This window comes from Prinia subflava, chromosome 19 (genome assembly GCF_021018805.1).
Source record: "Prinia subflava isolate CZ2003 ecotype Zambia chromosome 19, Cam_Psub_1.2, whole genome shotgun sequence".
Taxonomy (NCBI): Eukaryota; Metazoa; Chordata; class Aves; order Passeriformes; family Cisticolidae; genus Prinia; species Prinia subflava.
In genome coordinates this window covers 1,892,160-1,909,605 of record NC_086265.1, presented here as the reverse complement: position 1 = coordinate 1,909,605, position 17,446 = coordinate 1,892,160, and the positions used below count along the sequence as shown (strand labels likewise).

Below are 17,446 nucleotides of genomic sequence, written 5' to 3'. Positions count from 1 at the left end.
TGGCTGTGCCAGCCCGGAACCTTTGCCATTCCCGGCTCTTTGGGATGGGCTTCCCCAGGGTGGGGAATACACAAACACCATCGAGCAAAGCCAGATCCTTTTCCCTGGCACTGCCCAGACCAAGACCAGAGTTGACATTGAAAATGTGCTGAATTATAACAGGACCCACGCACAGTGGGAAACAAAGCTCATATCCCTCTTCCCCAGGCTTGATCCCTCACCCATTCCCTCCTGCTGTTAAGAAAAGCTTTCAAATCTGCAGACCAAACACTTTCTTTGTTCACTTCAGGCCATTTACTCTTTATCCTACCAGCCTGGGGAGCAACAATATATTTCCTTCCTTCGATCACAGTATTAGCTAGAGAGTATTTATAGGCTGGGAAGCATCCCTGACCGAGTTGTTGCTTTCCTATACTGCACAAATTTAGCTCCCTGTGTCTCTGCTCCCCTGATGGACTAATCCTTTCATCCTCTTAGCAGTTCTCTCCGTGCTCCCTTGCTGTGCCCTGTGCTCCTCCTTTCCCCTATGCTTCTGGCAAGCTCGCTCCCTCTCGCTCTCAGAGCACATGAGAAACAACTGCTCTGCCAATTCCTTACCCAGTTTCTTGGGATCCATGGTTAGTGGCAGGCCCATGGTGATGGAACCAACGGGGACCTTGGCGTGCTCGGGGCTGTAGGGTGTGTGGAGCTGGATGGGCATTCCCTGTGGGGCAAGAGGAGAGGTCAGGAGCAACTGATGGTCCCTGAGAGGCATCTCCACTGCTCACACCTATCAATGCCCTACCTGGGAAATGGATCCGACGGATCTCTCCAGCACGGAGGGGTGCTTGGTGGAGGAGATGAGGGGAGGAGGGTTGGAGATGCTGGCTAGTCTCTGCAGCCCTGAGCGAGAGCTCTCATGCAGGTTGAGTGGGATGGGGTGTCCTGTGAGGAGAACACAAACGTTAGTGAGACTGAGGGCAGGCAGAGAGAGTGGCTGCAAACATCAGAGAGCCAAGGGAGGGGGCAGGGGCTGGCTGCAGTGACCTGGCTGGCTGTGAGCCTGCACGAGGCTCCAAGGCACAGGGTCATTTTGGAAAGGACTGGAAGAGTTTAATTTACTGCCTTGTCCCCTCTGCAGCCAGAGGATGAGCTGCACCCAACCTGTCTGCCCTCCAGCCAGAGAGGACAGCGCAGTGAGGCATAAAACCTGTCTGACTTTGCACCCACACTGCTCTGTGACAAACCACATCCCTACATCTGCCCCAGCCAGATTGGGAGACACACCTGACCACCCTGGGACCTTCAAATAGCCCAGTGTGATACTGGCTGTAAGCACAGCCTCTGTGCTCAGTCCCAGGGCAGGCAGGGGAGGGCACACGCCACGCAGCCAGTGGGTTTTACTTGCCTGGAGGGTTATACTGGAACAAGTGGGGCTCCGCCTGGGGAGAAGTTTTGATCACATCCCGGGGGTAGGACAGAACAGGGGGCCAGCAGGAGGCAGCCATCGACTCAGCACTCAGCTTCTGAGCCTCTGCGATGGCCGAGAAATGCACGGACTTTTCTGCAAAGGACACAGGAAGAAACTGCGTGGGCAGGGGCCAACAGGAGGGGTCCCTGTGAGCACAGGCAGGGAAGCAAGAGCCAGCTCCAAGCACAGGAGACAGCTTCAGTTCAGCCCAGCTTGGCCATGAGGTAAGGGCTGAACTCCCTAACAAAGGCAAAAGGAAAAAGCTCAGTGTCACTGCCTGGATTTGACAGCGTTTATTTGACATAGATTTAAAGTGCAGTGTGATCTCTTTGCTGGCGACTCCTGCTGCCTGCAGGAAGCTCCGTGGACCTGGTGCCACCCCACCTCACCCAGGAGAGATGGCACTTGGCATGCAGCTGGTCACAGAGTCCAGCTCCTTGCCAGGACTTGTCCACTGGTGAACTGCTCCTGGGCAGCTCCTGCCTGTGCCCACAGCTCCGCATCATCCCAGCATGGCAGGGCTGGAGGATTAATGATGATGCTGCCAAATCCCTCCCTGAGGTTAAAGCCAAGCAGCAGCACTGCTGGCATCCCTCTGGTGCACAGGGACATCCAGAGGGCACCAGCTCACTGGTGACCACACTGTGGAGTGCTGCTGGGTGCCTGCAGAGCCCCAGGCCACTGCCAGGACCACTACAAGGCCAGCACACCAGGGACAGGCTCATCCCCACATCACACAGAAAGCTCAGCTGCTCTTAAAGGCCAGCTCCTGGCCGTAAACCATTTGAAGCTGTGGGAAGGGGACAGAAATAATGGCATCATTTTCTCAGACAGCAAGGGAATAACACACTGATGTTCTCTGAACACCTGGGACAAGCACGCTGCTCGAGACTGTCAAAGGCAAATGAAGATCGAGATGGGCTCTGTGGAACAACCAAATGAGGGAAATGAGGGAGGCTCACTGGTCCTCTGTGAGGCACAGGCTGTGGGCAGGAGAGCTTCCCAAAATTACCCGGTTCAGGGAATCCTGGATACCAGGCTGGGTTCATCCTGGCTATAAAAAGGCTGATGGGAGGCCAAGAAGGGCTTAATGATGGAGGAGCTGTGCTGGAGACACCTGAACCCTGCCATGTGCTGAAAGATGCTGAGGAAAAGAGAGGCTTCATTTGCACCAGCTCCATGCCAAGTGCATCCTCACGCTTGGCTGAGCAGACGGATGAGACAGCCTTTTCTGGATGGATTAGAGGCAGGCTTGGTAGGATTTGCTTGTAATCAATAAACACTTCATTTTGCACTGCCCTTCCTCCCCAGATCCACCTGTGTAACGTTTGCATTGACCAGAAATTAGAAACTGGGCAGTAAACAATAGCAATCACAAATGAACCCAGCCTTTAACCATCAATTTTTGATAAAAATAGATGCTGAATCCTGCTAAGCCTAATAATAGGGCAAGTAGATTATCAGAGGCCCAATTTAATGAGGCTTTACTACATTATCGTTATTAATGCTCAGTGTGCTCAGAAGCTGGGAGATTATTCTTGTCCGCTCCAGTGAGAGAAGAAATCCATTCTGGGCACACAGAGGTGTGCAGGCACTCACACCTCTGCAGCCTGCTGGGACCAGACCTTGGCTGTGGCCTCCTCTGTCCCCATGCAGGATCCCAGAGAGGATCCCCTCATCCTGCCAACAGAGGGGAATCCAGGCACACCCTCCTCATTGATGGAGAGTCTCTGGCACACCCACACTCCCTGATCTTCTCCCCTTCAGCTCGGCCCCATTCAGCTCTGCTTGTGTGGGGGCAAACAGCGCTGGGATCTCCCAGCTGAAGCTGCTCCCTGACGCCAAGGCACTGTCAGCAAGGCTGTGTGCACCCTGGATGGCTCCTGGAGAGCCTCGTCCTCCTCCCCTCCCTGTGGGAGCCGTCCCTCCCCTGCGAGCCTCTCCAGCCTGTGAAATGTGGCCAGTTCCTAATTGCCCCCGCATTAGAGGGTGGCTATAACTCAGCCAGCTTTTGATAAAACAGCACTTACACGGGGAAGAGAGAGTTCCTATTACCGTTTATCAAGTCCCTGGAATGGGAGAGAAGGAGTCAGAGTTTATATGATCCGTCATCCAAATTAATGCTCTTGGCTCCCCGTCGCCTACACAGGCCAAACGAAACACAACTAAATCAACACAAACGGCGCGGCCGGCGCTCCAAGCGCCGGGCGATAACCAGAGATCCGCCCGGCGGCCACTCGGCGCTGGGGAAAGGGACCCGTGTGCCTGCTGGGGACAGCCAGGCACGGCTGCCTGCCCCTGCCCAGCCCCGTGATCAGCAGCTCCTCTGGGAAGGCAGGCAGTGCTCAGCAAGGTACGGCTGGCTGGCCGCCCTCCAAGCCCAGGCAGCCCCAGCCAGCGGCGGCGAGGCAGCCAACGCCTCGGCCAGGATGTGTGCAGGGCTCGGCTTTGAAGCGGGTCCAGAGCGGCCGCAGGAGCTCAAGCTCTCTTATCGAGCCAGGGAGGAACAGGAGAACCTGCTCTGGTGAGGGGTGGCACAGAGCTGCTCTCCAGAGGGCTCTGCAGGCTGTGCTGGACTCTCCCCTTTAACTCCAAGCCGTGTGGCAGCACGATGTCTGCAGTCTGGCTGCTGGCCACTTCACTGGGATGCCTCAGAGAGCAGGGGAGGGAAGGGATGCACGCAGACTTGCCAGGACTATCTGGCTATCTCACTTGTAACCCCTGACCCACAGGCAGGACGTGTTCCAAGAGGCAGAGACAGAACTGAGACGGTGCCTGAGTCCATACTTGTACTGAAACCAGGGCTTTGGGGGAGCTGATTTCCCCCCTCGAGGTGACTCATCACAAACCTGACGATTTTTAAAAGAGAGATGCATTCCTATCATGAATAGGGGAGACCAGCTTATGTCTCCCTGGGGTCCACAGGCATTCCAGACCCACTGTGGCACCCAGCACAGATGCACAGCCACACAGGGCTTGGAGAGCACACAGCTGGAGCCCAAAACCTGCTGAGATGTTTGCAGGGATATAGGGAGGCATAATTACTTTCATTAACATGAAAGATTCAGAGCTGTACGGAAGAGAGAATAAAGTGCTTCATATCATTAGTGCTCCACAGAGAACAAAGCAACAAAAGATCCACCTGGATAACAGATCCTTGTATTTGATAATGGTGCCAGCAGGCCGCAGAGTGGAGTGGGTGACTCCAACCCCCTATTGTACCTCATACCCACTAATCTGCCTCACCTCCTCATCCTCCTGTGGCCAGGAGAAAGCTGGAGCTGCAGCACTGGGACAGGGGCAATGCCGAGCTCCAGGCTGGAGTGCTGCCTGTGGCACTCAGCTCACAAGGAAGCTGAGCAGTGCAGCACCAGATCTGCACAGGAGATCAAACCTGATTACCTGCCACTGAGGGGGAAGAGCTGGAGGGGAACTGTTCCACCTGGGCAGCAAACAGGAGCACAGAGGGATAAGATCAGCTGGAAATGGGACTTCATGGGTGGCAACACCACGACTTAGGGGAAACTCCCTTTCTTGCAAGGTGAGCAGTCACCTTCCTTGCTCATATGCAAAACATTCTAAAGCTGTGATGCACACATGGTGCTGTTTATTGCTTGAAAAAACTGTGGCCAAGTGCCAGCAATCAACTCTTCTCACAAGCACATCCTTCTGTCCAGAGGGCCACGACAGCTTGAGGAATAATACCTGGCCTGGACACTGCAGAGCAGGCTGCTACAATCCTGGCTGCCAGAACTAGTGCAGTGATTTTCCAGCAAAGATCACAGCCCAAGTCCAGTGTTCCCTCAGTGCAGTCTTATCCACCCTCCTCTTCCATGCACAAGTAGGTGATTTTTGCAGCTGCACCCATTCCTGTTCAGGATCCAGCACTGGTGAACTCAAGCCCAACTTCCCTGCTCCTGACTGTGCCTTTGGTTACAGCCTCTCATCCTCCTTAAAAACTGAGGCACAGGCTGGCTATGGGGGGCAGGGACAGAGACTCTGAACTGGAACAGACTCTGACACTCAGATTAAAAACACATTTAGAGGATGGGCTCATCAGGACTTCCCGTCTCTCCTTAACCTTGATCCCCAGGTGCTCAGGCTAATAATGTTTCAGATGCTCTATGGTGGGAACCTCTGAATTGCTCATTAGGCAGCCAAACCACATCAGAGCTATTCCGGGGAGAAAGCACTGGGAATCTTTACAGGAACCTTTGGACTGCGAGTCACAGTATTAGCATTGATTTTAAATGAAATAATGGTCCCTGCTGTGCATTAAAAGCATTCTTTATAGAAAGCCAGCAAGGTAGAAAAGAGCCATTGTGCCCAGAGCCTTGGCATGCCTCCAGGCCCCTCTGCTCTCTGGTGAATGGCAGACGCTAATAAAGGCAATCTTCACCTCCTCGGCGCTCCACACTGCCCCGTGTTTGCTGTGGGCTCAATGAGACATCGTGTACTGTCTAATGAACATGGGAAATTAGCCTTGCCTCTCTCGTCCTGCCTCAAGATGCCATTAAAGAGCTTTCAGGGGTCCAAACAAGCTTTCACCTAGGAGGGGAAAGCTGCTGGCTGCGTACAGCTGCACGCCCCGGGCGCTCGGCGCGGATGAACGCGCACACAGCCCTACCTTCCTTCTCACCGACTGCGGGGCTCCGGCTCTTCCCCCTGGGACTGCTGCTGGGCTGCTGCTGCTCCTTCTCAGCCTGCTGCTGCTGCTGGGCCTGGGAGAGCTTGCTCGGGGGCACGTCCTCGCGGGCAGACTCGTGGGCTTTTGTGATCTGCTGCTGGTAGAGAGCCAAGGCGTGGGGAGGCACCTGAGGCTTCGCACTTCCACTCTGCAGGGCCCCCTCTGAGAAACCTTCAGACATCTGCAAAGCACAGGAAGAGTTGGTAACACTCATCGTGTGCTGTTGACATCCATAACAATCTTGAAGACATCAGGAGTTACCAGAACTGCCCCACACTATCATGGCAAGCCTTAGCAGAGACCAAACAGAGCTTCAAAGCTCACTAGCCACAGGAGATTTAAAAAGCCCGTGACAAAGAGTACCAGCTCTGTACTGGTGATACTACAGGAAAGAGTCAGCCTTGTTCAAAACCTCTAATCTATAGTTACGTGCTTGTAGCTTTTGCCAGAAGTTACATTACAGCAGCCACATCTTGAGCTGCAATATGGGAAACTGGGAGAGCATCAGGAATGGGTCCTTCCAGAGCATGCAAGCCCCAAAGCAGGGAGTTCCTCCCTGCCCACCCTGTGTCACTGCTCCTCCAGTGCTGACCCTGGAGATACCAGGAGGCTGCTTCTCACAGCCCAAGCCACTATATCAGTACTTTCAATACATGGGTACTGGCAGCCAGAAAGAGGGACCAAGCAAAGCTCCTGGGTGAGGAAGGTGATATCCTTCAAGCACGAGATGAAGTGCAGGGCTGGGAAGGTGCACTCTTTCTTTTTAAAGCAATGGGAGGCAGCAGTCATGTGGCAGTGAGAAGCTTTTTCTGTCCAGACCTCCCACGATTTTCTGATAAAAGAGCTCAAGAGACATCCAAATGCTGCTGGCAGAGCTGCTCCAGCAGCTGGGAACACGCTCTGCACAGGGAGCACCTTGCCTGGCCGGGGGCTCGCACCGCCCAGGCACAGCTCTCGGTGGACCAGAGGCCATCCCCAGGGATGAGCACGTCCTTGCAACCCTGACACACCACGGAGCCCAGTGGGACAGCATGCAGGAGGCACAGGCTGTGCTCACAGCCCTCTCCAGCAGGGTACTCACAATGGGAGGGATGGCAGCAGCTCTCTGCTTCAGCTGTTTCAGGTCCAGCGGTTTCTGCGGCGAGGAGTTGAGCCTGGTGTCGCTGGCGGTGTTGAGCAGGCTGGGCCGGGGGGACAGCAACCTGCAACCAAAACACAACATCAGCCATGGACAGGTGTGGCCCGTGGCTCCCCCACACGCTGCACCCCTGGTTTGTGCTGCCAAACCCAGAGGACATCCTCTGCATCAGACAGGAGAGTGCTGGACCGCTGCTCATGGCTGGGAATCTGGGCTCAAAAACAACCCCCATGGGACTACGTGTTCAAGCAAGGCCCTTATGTCTGGCTCAAGAGGCCCTTGAGCTCACTTCTCCTCATCCCCACGCTATTTCTAGCAAATCTGCTGTTGTCCAGAATAAACCTAAGGGAAAATGGACTCCAGAGTTGAGTGTTATGGAGCGAGGGGACCAGCTCAGATTTCATCTGGACATCATGCTACCCTCCAGAGCTCACATGTGGGGCTCACCAAGGGCTGGGGATCAGCTTCATGCCCTTCTTCAAGGACTGTCTTTTATCAAGGTGTTAATACCAAGGCAAGCCACCATGTGCAGGCAACTCGGGCCCTTGGGTCACTTGAAAGACTTGAGGCTGGATTTGGGTGGGATTTGGTACTCAGCAGCCCAGCAGCTGTGCAGCCCTGCAGCCTCACCACTTGCTTTTCCTCTTGGCTGTTTGAGCTGCCTGGTAGATGCTCAGCCAGCTGTGCAGAGCTCCTGTGCAAACATGGGGGGCATCCCCATGGTGCCACCAAAATGGGGTGGGATGGAGGCGTGCAAAGCCCACGGGTCAAACCCTCAGAGTGTTCAGCTCCTGAACTTATGCTGAGACCTCAGGGACCATATCTGCCCAGGCCATCTCTGCTTTCTCTCCCTCCTGACTCCAATTTGTTGAAGCCAGTTCATAGTTTTCAAGCTTTACAGCTTGATTTGTTTATTTTAGCTGTTATTTCAGTGTTCTCTTCAGCCTATAAATTTCAAGGTCATTCCATGCTCACCCTTGGATGAATAAACAAGCGTGGCGGGGCCATGTGCGGGGAATAAACTCATCGTGGTGCTGGGACTGCCCCGGCCCCTGCTCTGCACAGCCCCTGGCATCAGAGGGGAAGGGGACCCACCTCCACCCTGGGAGCAGGGTTAGGCACCCAGGGGAAACCAACCAACCAAGGGACAGCAAGTCTGAGCTCTTCCCTGAATAATCCCAGTGATGTCTGCATGTGGAGGCACATGGGTGTTGTGAAGCCACACTCCTGGGAGGGTGCAATGCCCCAAAATCTGCTGAGACACAGGGCTGGGGACAAGAGCACCCAGAACTTGTTCCTGAGACCTTCATGCTGGGCTGAGCAGTGGAACTGCCACCCCAGCATCTGCTTTGTGTACTCGTTGGTGCTTGAAGAGGTACATTTAAGCACCCTTAAAGTCCCTTTAAGCACTCTCAAGATCTTCAGGTTTCCTGAAGCCCTCCAGGATCCTGATGCTTCGGAAGCCTAAGTCAGTATTAAATTCATCAATATGCAAATTGCCTAATTTATTACGTCCCTTCCAGCAGATCTTGTGCCAGACAATGGGATGTCTGTTGGGTGCTTTGCTCTGGAAATCACCATATGAACAGTTCTTGGCAGCTCTTATCCACCTGCTGCACAACCCAGCGCCTCCCAAACCCAGGGACCAGTGCCTGAAGGATGGCTGAAGGCAAATGGGAAAAGAGTCAGAGCAGGAAGGGGTTGGCAGGCTCACAGCTGAGCCTCAGCAGTGTGGAAATGTCCCCTCCCAGGCACAAAGATTTGGGGATGACCATGACACTGCATTTCCCATGCTCTTTCTCCTTCTGCCGTGGAGATGGATGGAGACTATTTTAACTTCCAGATGATCCAACACACTGACACATGACCCAACCAAACATGACTCCACAGTAATTGTGCAAAGACAGTGGCTACCAGATCTCCACAACGGGCTCCCCCAAGCCAGAGGCATGGCTCCAACATGGACCTGGCCTGGCAGAGCCCCTGCACCTCTAGCTGAGCCAGCAATGGGATGTGCAGCACCGGTTTGGTCGGTGCAGGTGTCTCCTCACCACGCTGCAGGTCTGCTGTGTGTGGCCTCCCTCACATGTCCCCATCTGGCGTGACCTCCTGCTGAACCACATCTTGGCCGTGCTTGCAGCAGCCCTCCTGCAGCACTCGCTGCATGGAACCACAGACAACCAGCTGCCTCCTTCAGCTTGGACGAGCTAAGGCTGCGCCTCCTCAATCCCGGACATGTCTTTGCTAGCGTGAACTGCAGGAGGACCAAAAAAAGGCTGCCCCAACTCTGAACCCTTTCCTTTCTCACCGCGGGGACACCCCAGCCACCCTCTGTCCTCCTCAGGGAGATGCTGGGGACAGCTTGATGCTTTCACAGGCGCAGGGAAGAGCACCCACGCCCCGCTGGCGCTGGGTGGGTGGGCGAGCATCGGGTGACGCGGTGACGGGGCGGCTCACGCGGCATCGCGGCAGCCTGGCCCCGCTCGGCGCGAGTCACGCTGCGGCAGCGGGGCTGCGCCAACGCCCGCGGGCCCCGGCCCTCGGCCCACGGGGAAGGCAAGGGAGCGAAGCTGCAGCTGGGAAGGGCAGCGAGTCCCCGGTGCCAAAGGCTCTGAGCCAGCCTGGGATCAGCCCTGTGGGTGCTCCTGGGTTGGGAAGCGCCCGATGCCAGCGTCAGCTGCAGCCTTCCCATGCCAGCAGGCTCTGCTATCGCCCGCGCCTCATCGCCACTCCGGATAAGAGGAGTGGCCCGGGAGCTGCGGGACGCCTGTTTAATGTTTAATATTCCTGGAAGCTGGTAACTGTTTGACAAGCAAGATAGGAGCTGACTCAGCGAGGAGCTGCGATGCAAAAGTCGTTCCCAAGACGACTTGCTCCTTTGCTGCTGAGAAGTCAGTACAAGCCACTGCTGCCCTGCTTTGGGTTGGGTTAATGTTAAGCTGGAGGAGGACAGCCCTGCTGGCCTCACTCTCCTTTATTGGGAGATTTTCTCCTGCCTGGGAAGCAGGGGAGGGTGGGGAGGGGTGGTGCTGGACTCTGGCCATTGCTGGAGAGGAGCGCTGCAGCCAAAAGGCCTCAGCCCTGCCACGGGGCCAGGGCCAGCGGCACCTGCACCACCCCTTGGCACCACCAGCGTTGTTCCAGCTGCTCAGCAGCGAGGAGCTGCACCCCAGAGGATGCTCCTGCACCAGCAGTGCTCATCCACTGGCTCCTGCATCAATCACAGGGGAAGCACAGAGGCCATCTGGAGCAGTGGGATGCTCAACAGCTCCCTCCAACTTCATCTCACCACTTTGCTCAGTTGCTTTTTTTAATAAGCCCATCCACAGCGCAGCACACAGCCTGCCCAGCCTGGCAGCACCCATCTTGCTGCTCCCTGTGAGCCCACAGAAGGCTTGCAGGACACTGGATGCAGGATGCCAGCCTTCAATCCCTGCCCAGCTCTGAGCCAAGGAGGGACTGCTGCCCCTACAAACAAAGGTGTAGACCTGCCAGGGCGTCCTAGCTGGCCCAGGAGCCATCAGAAAATTCAGTGCTACAAAGATGTATGTATTCATATGTATTCTTTAAAAAACAGAAAACCCTCTCTCCATCTGTGAGGCTCTTGGGTGGGGAGGGCCCTGTGGGAAAAGCTGGGAGGGGAGCAAGATGTTTCTCCAAGGAGGAGGCCAGTGTTTCTCCTCCCTGTCCCAAGAGCCATCCATGAAGGGTCCAAGGCGCTCTTGGCTGCCAGGCCTAGGGGTGGGTGGAGGGCTCCAGACTGCTGTGGCTCAGGTGAAGACCCTGGCATGGCCCCAGGAAAGCTCCCACAGACCACATTCTCCTGCCTTTATGGCCAGGATGGATAATTTGCCCCTATAGATCTGAGCAACATCTCTGCCAAAGGAGCAACTCGCCCCCTCTTGCAGTGGAAACGCATCCCTGACATGACTTTTCTCCTGCCAATGCCAACTCAGACAGAAACCACTCCCAACCCCGGATGCTGGCAAAGGAGCACAGCTCCACTGTCCCCGAGAGCACATCCTGCTCCACTGCGTCACCCAGATGGGCAGCTGCCACCAGCACATGCAGTGGCTCTGCCACCAACATCTGCCCACGGCCATGTCCCAGAAGCACCCGTACGCTGGGACATGGCACTGCTTGTTGTGTCACAGCCCCTTCAGAAGCAACGGCCACAGGGTTGGGGGCACACGGGGACACAGCTGGGAAGTCCCTTTGCCTGGGGGAGCGCCTGAGCAGGGATATTCCCAAGAGGGGCTCACAAAGGCACCCATGGGCGCTGTGACACACAATGGAAAAGCTCATCTTGTCCCCCTGTTCCCCCGCTCCTACCTGCTCTTGTCCACAGCATCCTGCTCATCCATCTCGTCTGCGCTGCAGGTCGCGCTGGAGTCGCTGTCGGGGTTCACCCCGGCGCCTTTGCTGCCTTTACTGCTCTCCTTCTTCTCGGCCTTGGGCGTCCCCTCCGGCCCCGCCGTCCCCGCGCTGCCGACGCCGCTTTCCACCTTCTTGTCATTCCCCTTGTCCTTCTCCTGGCTCTCCTCGCTCTCCTCCTTCTTCACCTCGCTCTTGCAGGGCTCCTCGCTCGCCTTCTCCTCCGGCTCCTCCGTTTTCACCACGTCCACCACCAGGTCCTCCGGCACCTTCTCCTCGGTGCTGGGGGGCTCGGGGGCCGCCTCGGGCGGGGGGCTGCCAGCAGGGGCGGGGTTGGAGGGGGCAGCAGGGGGAGCGTCCGGGGGCGTTGGAGCCTCTTCCCACTTGACTGCCGGTTCTGTGCCGGCCTCACCTCCCGGCCCGGGTGGTGCCTTGGCCCCGTTTTCGCCTCCTTCCTTGGCTTCGGGCCTTGGCGAGGGAATGCTCTCGGTGTCGGAGCTGTTATTTACTGCAGCTGAGAAAAGGGAAGAAATAAAAATAAGGATCAGCCTGAGATTCTTGCTTCCCATATCGCTGCCTCCACCCCCTCCCTTGGGAAGAGAACGCCCTCGTTCCTCTGAGGGGGAGATGATCCCGGGGCTGGGAGAACTGTGCTGGGATCCCCAGATCCAGAGCCTGCTAAGCAAAGGGCTCTTCTGGGAGCCTCTCTGCTTGCCCAGCACGACTGTTAACCCCCATCCAAACACAAAATCACACATTCAAAAGCCTGGACACTGGGAAGCTGGATTTTAAGGGAAAACCCTGGCTGCTGGCTGGCCTGGCAGGACAAGATCTGCTCCCTTCTTGCCCTCTCACCCATGGCACACGATCAGCTGCCCCAGACCAGGCACCTCACTGGCACCCTACTCGCTGACTTACGTCACCTGTGTCCCTGGCTCTGCCACCCCTGGGATCATCCCAAAACACTACACGTGTTTGTTGTTATTTAAGCCACCAGTGGCAGAAGAAAGGAGGTCAGGGTCGGTGAAAGGGAAGCGCTGGCAGTGCTGCAGGACAGGTTAATTATTACATGGGAAGGATCATTCTCAGATCTGCCACCAGTGGCGTGACGTGAGGTGGAAGCACAAGTGTCCAGGCACCGCTCAGAGTTCAGTCTGCCAAGAGATTGTTTCTACAGCTGGGGAGAGGATCACTCCCTCCAAGCCTCTGCCGGACAAACACAGCCAGGGCCAGAACACCAGGAGATTTCCACAGTCCCATCCCAGCGTGTCCCCACCAGGCAGGGCTCTCATGCTCATGCCCCGAAGGCTTCCTCACACACATTCCTTGACTTGTCTCTCTCCAGAGCAGCTCAGGCAGCTTTGAAACGCTGGTGAGAGGAGTGCCACAGAGGGGCTGTGTCCTAAGAGCTGTGCATCGCAGCACATCAGAGTGAAACCATACCACACTCATCAGGAATCTCAGTCTACTCCGTTCTTACTCACTTGCAAACAAGAAGTGAGGTGTCCCTCAGCAGGACAAGTCCACAGTGGGTTTGGCAAAACTCTTCCCAACTGCCACTTGATGCTACTCTGAATGCCATGCTGAGACATCCAACAGCGGCTCATCCCAAGCTCAGCCAAGCTCTAGACTTCCCTGCATTCCCTCCAGATGCTGAATCCACAGTCTACACTGTAATTCCCACCCTGAGTCCTTCCTCCTGTCCTTGGATTGGCCACAAGGCCCCTGCAGCTGCAAGGTATTATCTGAGCATCCCAAATGTCACTCTGGAGCCAGTGCCCATCTGTGTAACACCACCCTGGCACTTCCATGCCCATTACATTTCATCCCCCTGCTCAGGCTTTTCCAAAACCCTGTAGGGCACCTCAGCAGCAGAACAGGAGCCAGTGCTTGGAGTGTAGAGGCTCAGAAGTATGTCAAGAGATCAGTTTCTAATGTCAAAATCATGTTGTTTCCTCTCAGGCACTCTTACAAAGAGCAGTAACCACCTTTTACTTTGCTCCTGTGAGTCACGTATCACCTCGAACAAAGATTTACCTGGAATCTGCCTCGTAATGAGTCACTCACAAGGACGATTTGAAAAGATTTCCCTTTTCAAGTCCCATTAGCCTGGGTGCTAAGGCCAGGAACCAGTGTGGTGCCAGAGTGCTGGTTACGTTATTAAATTACTTTGACAGAAGTCAAATGGGCATTGTTGGAAAATTGTGCACATTTTCTCTGAACTCCAAACTGCTGTGCTTTCTAAGCGATAAATAGCTGAAAATTGTCACTTTCACATTGTTTCCTTTCTTTGGTAAGGATGGGAGGGAGAAAAACGCTGCCTTAAAAGGGAAAGGAGGAGGAAAAGCCCCACCAAGGTGTATCAGCCTTGCTGGTGGGAGACCACGGCTTCCCCTGCCTGTGCTCCAGTGCTGGGCTCTGGGAACTCCAGTGCCCAGGAAAGCAGCAATGCCCTGATGGGATGGGGACGGGTGCACACAGCAGACCTTGGTGGGTTATCTCTCCTTGAGCCCATGATAAGCTCCATGAGAGCTCACAGTGGTGGCTAAGAGCATGCAGGGACCCACCTCTGGAGCAAAACACCAAGAAACGTGGTTTACAAGAGGCCTTGGGAAGCTGCACCCTCTTGGAAAGCGCACTGACGGAAATCAGAAACCAAAGGGCTCCCAAAATAGCCATCCATCCATCCAGACACGGGAGGAGGGCAGTGATCCAGGGCACTCCTTGGAAGCGTGAAATCCAGAGGCATCCAAAATGCCCCGAGTGCTGTGAGACAGCGTCACCTCGGTGTGACTCTGGGGTGACAGACCCCTTGTGAGCGCTGACATTGGCAGCCCCGGGGATGCTGTGCGTGGTGCCCCTGCCACGACCGGGCAGCAAAGCCAGCAGAGCTGAGCACATTCCCTGCCACAGCGCCCACCTGCCTCACCTTCCGCCTCCTCTGCCATCTCCTCCTCGTTGCCGCTCGTCCCCGACACCTCCATCTCCTCGTCCTCGGCCGCGGGAGGGAAGGCGGCCTCCTCGTTCTGCACAGCGGCGCCTTTTTTCTTCTTCCTCTTGGCGTTCCTTTCCTTCTCCTGAAGAAGAGGAAGAATGGTGAGAGGCAAAGCCTATGGGGGAGCACAGAGCACTGGTCCTGCCCAAAGGGTCAAGAGGGATGCTCACACTGCCAGGGACCCCTGCCCTGGGTAAACCCTCTAAGCACCAGGCTTTGGGACCAGCCCTGCCTGTTGAAAGCCTGGCAGCGTGGTGTCAGCTGGCAAAAAACTTTTGACTGCTCTGCAATGGCCAGCCTGGCTCCACAGGGAGCTCCAGCCTCAGCCAGCAGTGAGCGCTCAGGGGAAGAATGGCACAGACACACGGACAAGGGACAAGCACGCAAAGGTCACCAGTGCAGGGCTGGCAAAGGCCTGGGGGTCACGTCTGCTCATGGCACACGTGTGACGTGTTGGTCCTGCGCATTTCCAGGCTCTACCTCCAGCTACACAAACATGTGGCTGTGATTTGACGCTTATCTGCAGATAACGAAGCTGATGCCCCAGACACGGCCCAGCCAACATTTTCATGCACCTGCTTTCATGACCCCTTTGGGAGGTGCTGCCAAAGAACTTTGTCTCCCATGCCAGGGCAGCTGTCACTGGGTGGACAGAGGGCAAGCTCAGTGCAGCACAGCATCCCAAAGGTGTCCTGGTGTCCTGGCTTGCCCTGAGACAGCCCCAACCTCCCTGGCTGGAGCACGTGCCACAGCCACGAGGGCGTGGACAGCTGCTCCCTCCTGCAGACCTAAAGCAAAAGTCTCGGCTTTGCTATTGTTTCCTGCTCTTGTTGCTTGAGTAAATATTACCAGTAGGAACAGGCTCATCATCTCCGGCTCTCCCTGCAAACCCCACATGAGTGACGTGTGTAGGACGTTTATTTACATGGATGAAAAGATAAAGCCGTGGTGGAAACGTTAACTTTGCTGCTGGATCTCTGTGCTGGGAAGAGCTGGTCCCCCTCCTTCCCCCACCCCAACTTTTCAATCCTTTAGAAAACTTCCAGATAAAACAAACAAATACAACTGCTTTTTTGCTTGGAAACGCTGCTTGCTCAAAATCTATTTTTATCAAACTGGGCAGGAGAGAGGGAAAAGAGGCACTTGAGAGCCGGCTCTGTGCAGGCGTGGGGAGGCAGGGGGAGGAACGCCAGGCTCTGTGGTTCCCCTGCCCCATCCCGGCCCTGCCGGCGGTGTCCTGGCGCTGCCGGCGTTGGCGCCTCTGCCGCGGCAGCGATTCAGCCCCGCACGTTCCTGTGTGAAGCAGCAGCTCCCCATCACGCTAATGCAGTGACAAAGCGCCGACGTTACTATGGCAAAGACTTCTCTGCCTCTTACTCACGGGTCCGTGACTCAGCCGCGGGCAGGAGCAGGCTCCTCGCTGGGAATCAGCTGGGAACCAGCCCCTTGCCTCAGCACCCTACTTGGCCAGAGCCTGGGGCTGGCAGCTGCTGGCAGAGCAGAGCAGGGCAGCCCCAGGGGCTGGGGTCCCTCTCCTGGCAGATCCCACCGCTGGTATTTAGGGAAAACTAGGTGAAATACAGGCAGCAGATCCTGGCTACATCTAGAGATGTGTTCATGGCCACCACTTTGCCTGTTATCACAGCTACAGCTCCAGACTCCTTGTGCAGTCTTGCTCCTCTCCACCCTCCACCAGGTATTTCTTGAGGAGCAGCCGGGACTCGGTGCCACTCAAGCGTTCTGAGTTGCTAACACCACTGAGGAGGCACACTGTGCACAGCAAGGACAGGGAACCCTCACGAGGGGTCACTCCACGCCTCCTCCTCCACAATGTCCTTCCAGGCCATCCTGACAAATTTGGCCTCTCCCTGCACTCACCACCTGATGTGGCAGCAACAACTCCAACAGCTCCCAAACGCTGCTACCAACACGGAGCCATCCGGACTGGAACCCCCCATCAGGCTCAGCCTATCCCAACAGTGAGACCAAGGCAAGTCAGACACACGCATTCCCCAGGAGCAGAGGCCACCAGACTGCACTCCTGAAGCACTTTTGCTGTGCAAAACCAGCACCATCCAAAAAAGCAAGGAATTAAAGAAATGTTGCTCAGAGGAGGTCCACAGGACTTTGTCTCCAGGCAGGACCAGCCCCAGCCCCAGGGAAAAACTGGCCTCTCTTTCCTGCACAAGCCAAAACAAGCCCAGCAGTCAGCAGAGCAAAGTGACAATCACACCACAGACTGAGCCCAGTGAAGACAGTGCCTAATCTCCAGCCACTGACAGAAGGAGCAGCTCTGAGGGCACAGTGTATCCCAATGCCCTGCTTTCCTTAAATGCCAAGATTAGCGAGTGCAGCGTGCTGAAGGTCAAGGCTAAGTGACGCTGATGCCTGGGACACATCCGAGCGGCACAGCAGTGAAACCAAGCCAAAACACACAGCAGGGCAGATAAAGTGAAGCCTCAAGGTGGCCTGACCCTGCCCCAGCACTACCAGGCTGCCTGTCCCAGGGTGCAGCCCACTGGTTCGGTGTCTATTTTCCATCCCACAGCGGCCACTGCTGCTGGCACAGCCCCACAGCTCCTCAGAGCCACCTGCACACTGCTGAATCCTGGTGTCACACCTACCTGGAAGAGGAGGCTGCAATATTAATGAGCCCCATTTGGGAAATGAATGAGATCTGCTAATTAAGTTTACTCTCATCTAGCATGAGGAGGAAATGCCACTGCATTTCCCTGTACATGATCAGCAATAGCTGGTGGTGGTGAGGTCAGGGAATAATCTGTGGATGTCATGGTAAAACAC

At 55.8% G+C, this 17,446-nt stretch overlaps 1 protein-coding gene across 13 annotated transcripts in view; it reads right to left on the bottom strand.

The window, feature by feature from the left end:
- The window catches only part of NCOR2 (nuclear receptor corepressor 2), a 226,047-nt gene that overhangs the window by 25,106 nt on the left and 183,495 nt on the right, over positions 1–17,446 (bottom strand). For all 13 annotated transcript variants that reach the window (XM_063416136.1, XM_063416131.1, XM_063416140.1 and 10 more), the window contains 7 exons: positions 14,579–14,726; positions 11,608–12,163; positions 7,219–7,339; positions 6,078–6,318; positions 1,388–1,543; positions 785–924; positions 598–703 (listed from right to left, as the gene is read on the bottom strand). In XM_063416136.1, the coding sequence (XP_063272206.1) occupies positions 598–703; positions 785–924; positions 1,388–1,543; positions 6,078–6,318; positions 7,219–7,339; positions 11,608–12,163; positions 14,579–14,726 (1,468 nt within the window). The remainder of the gene's footprint in view (positions 1–597; positions 704–784; positions 925–1,387; positions 1,544–6,077; positions 6,319–7,218; positions 7,340–11,607; positions 12,164–14,578; positions 14,727–17,446) is intronic.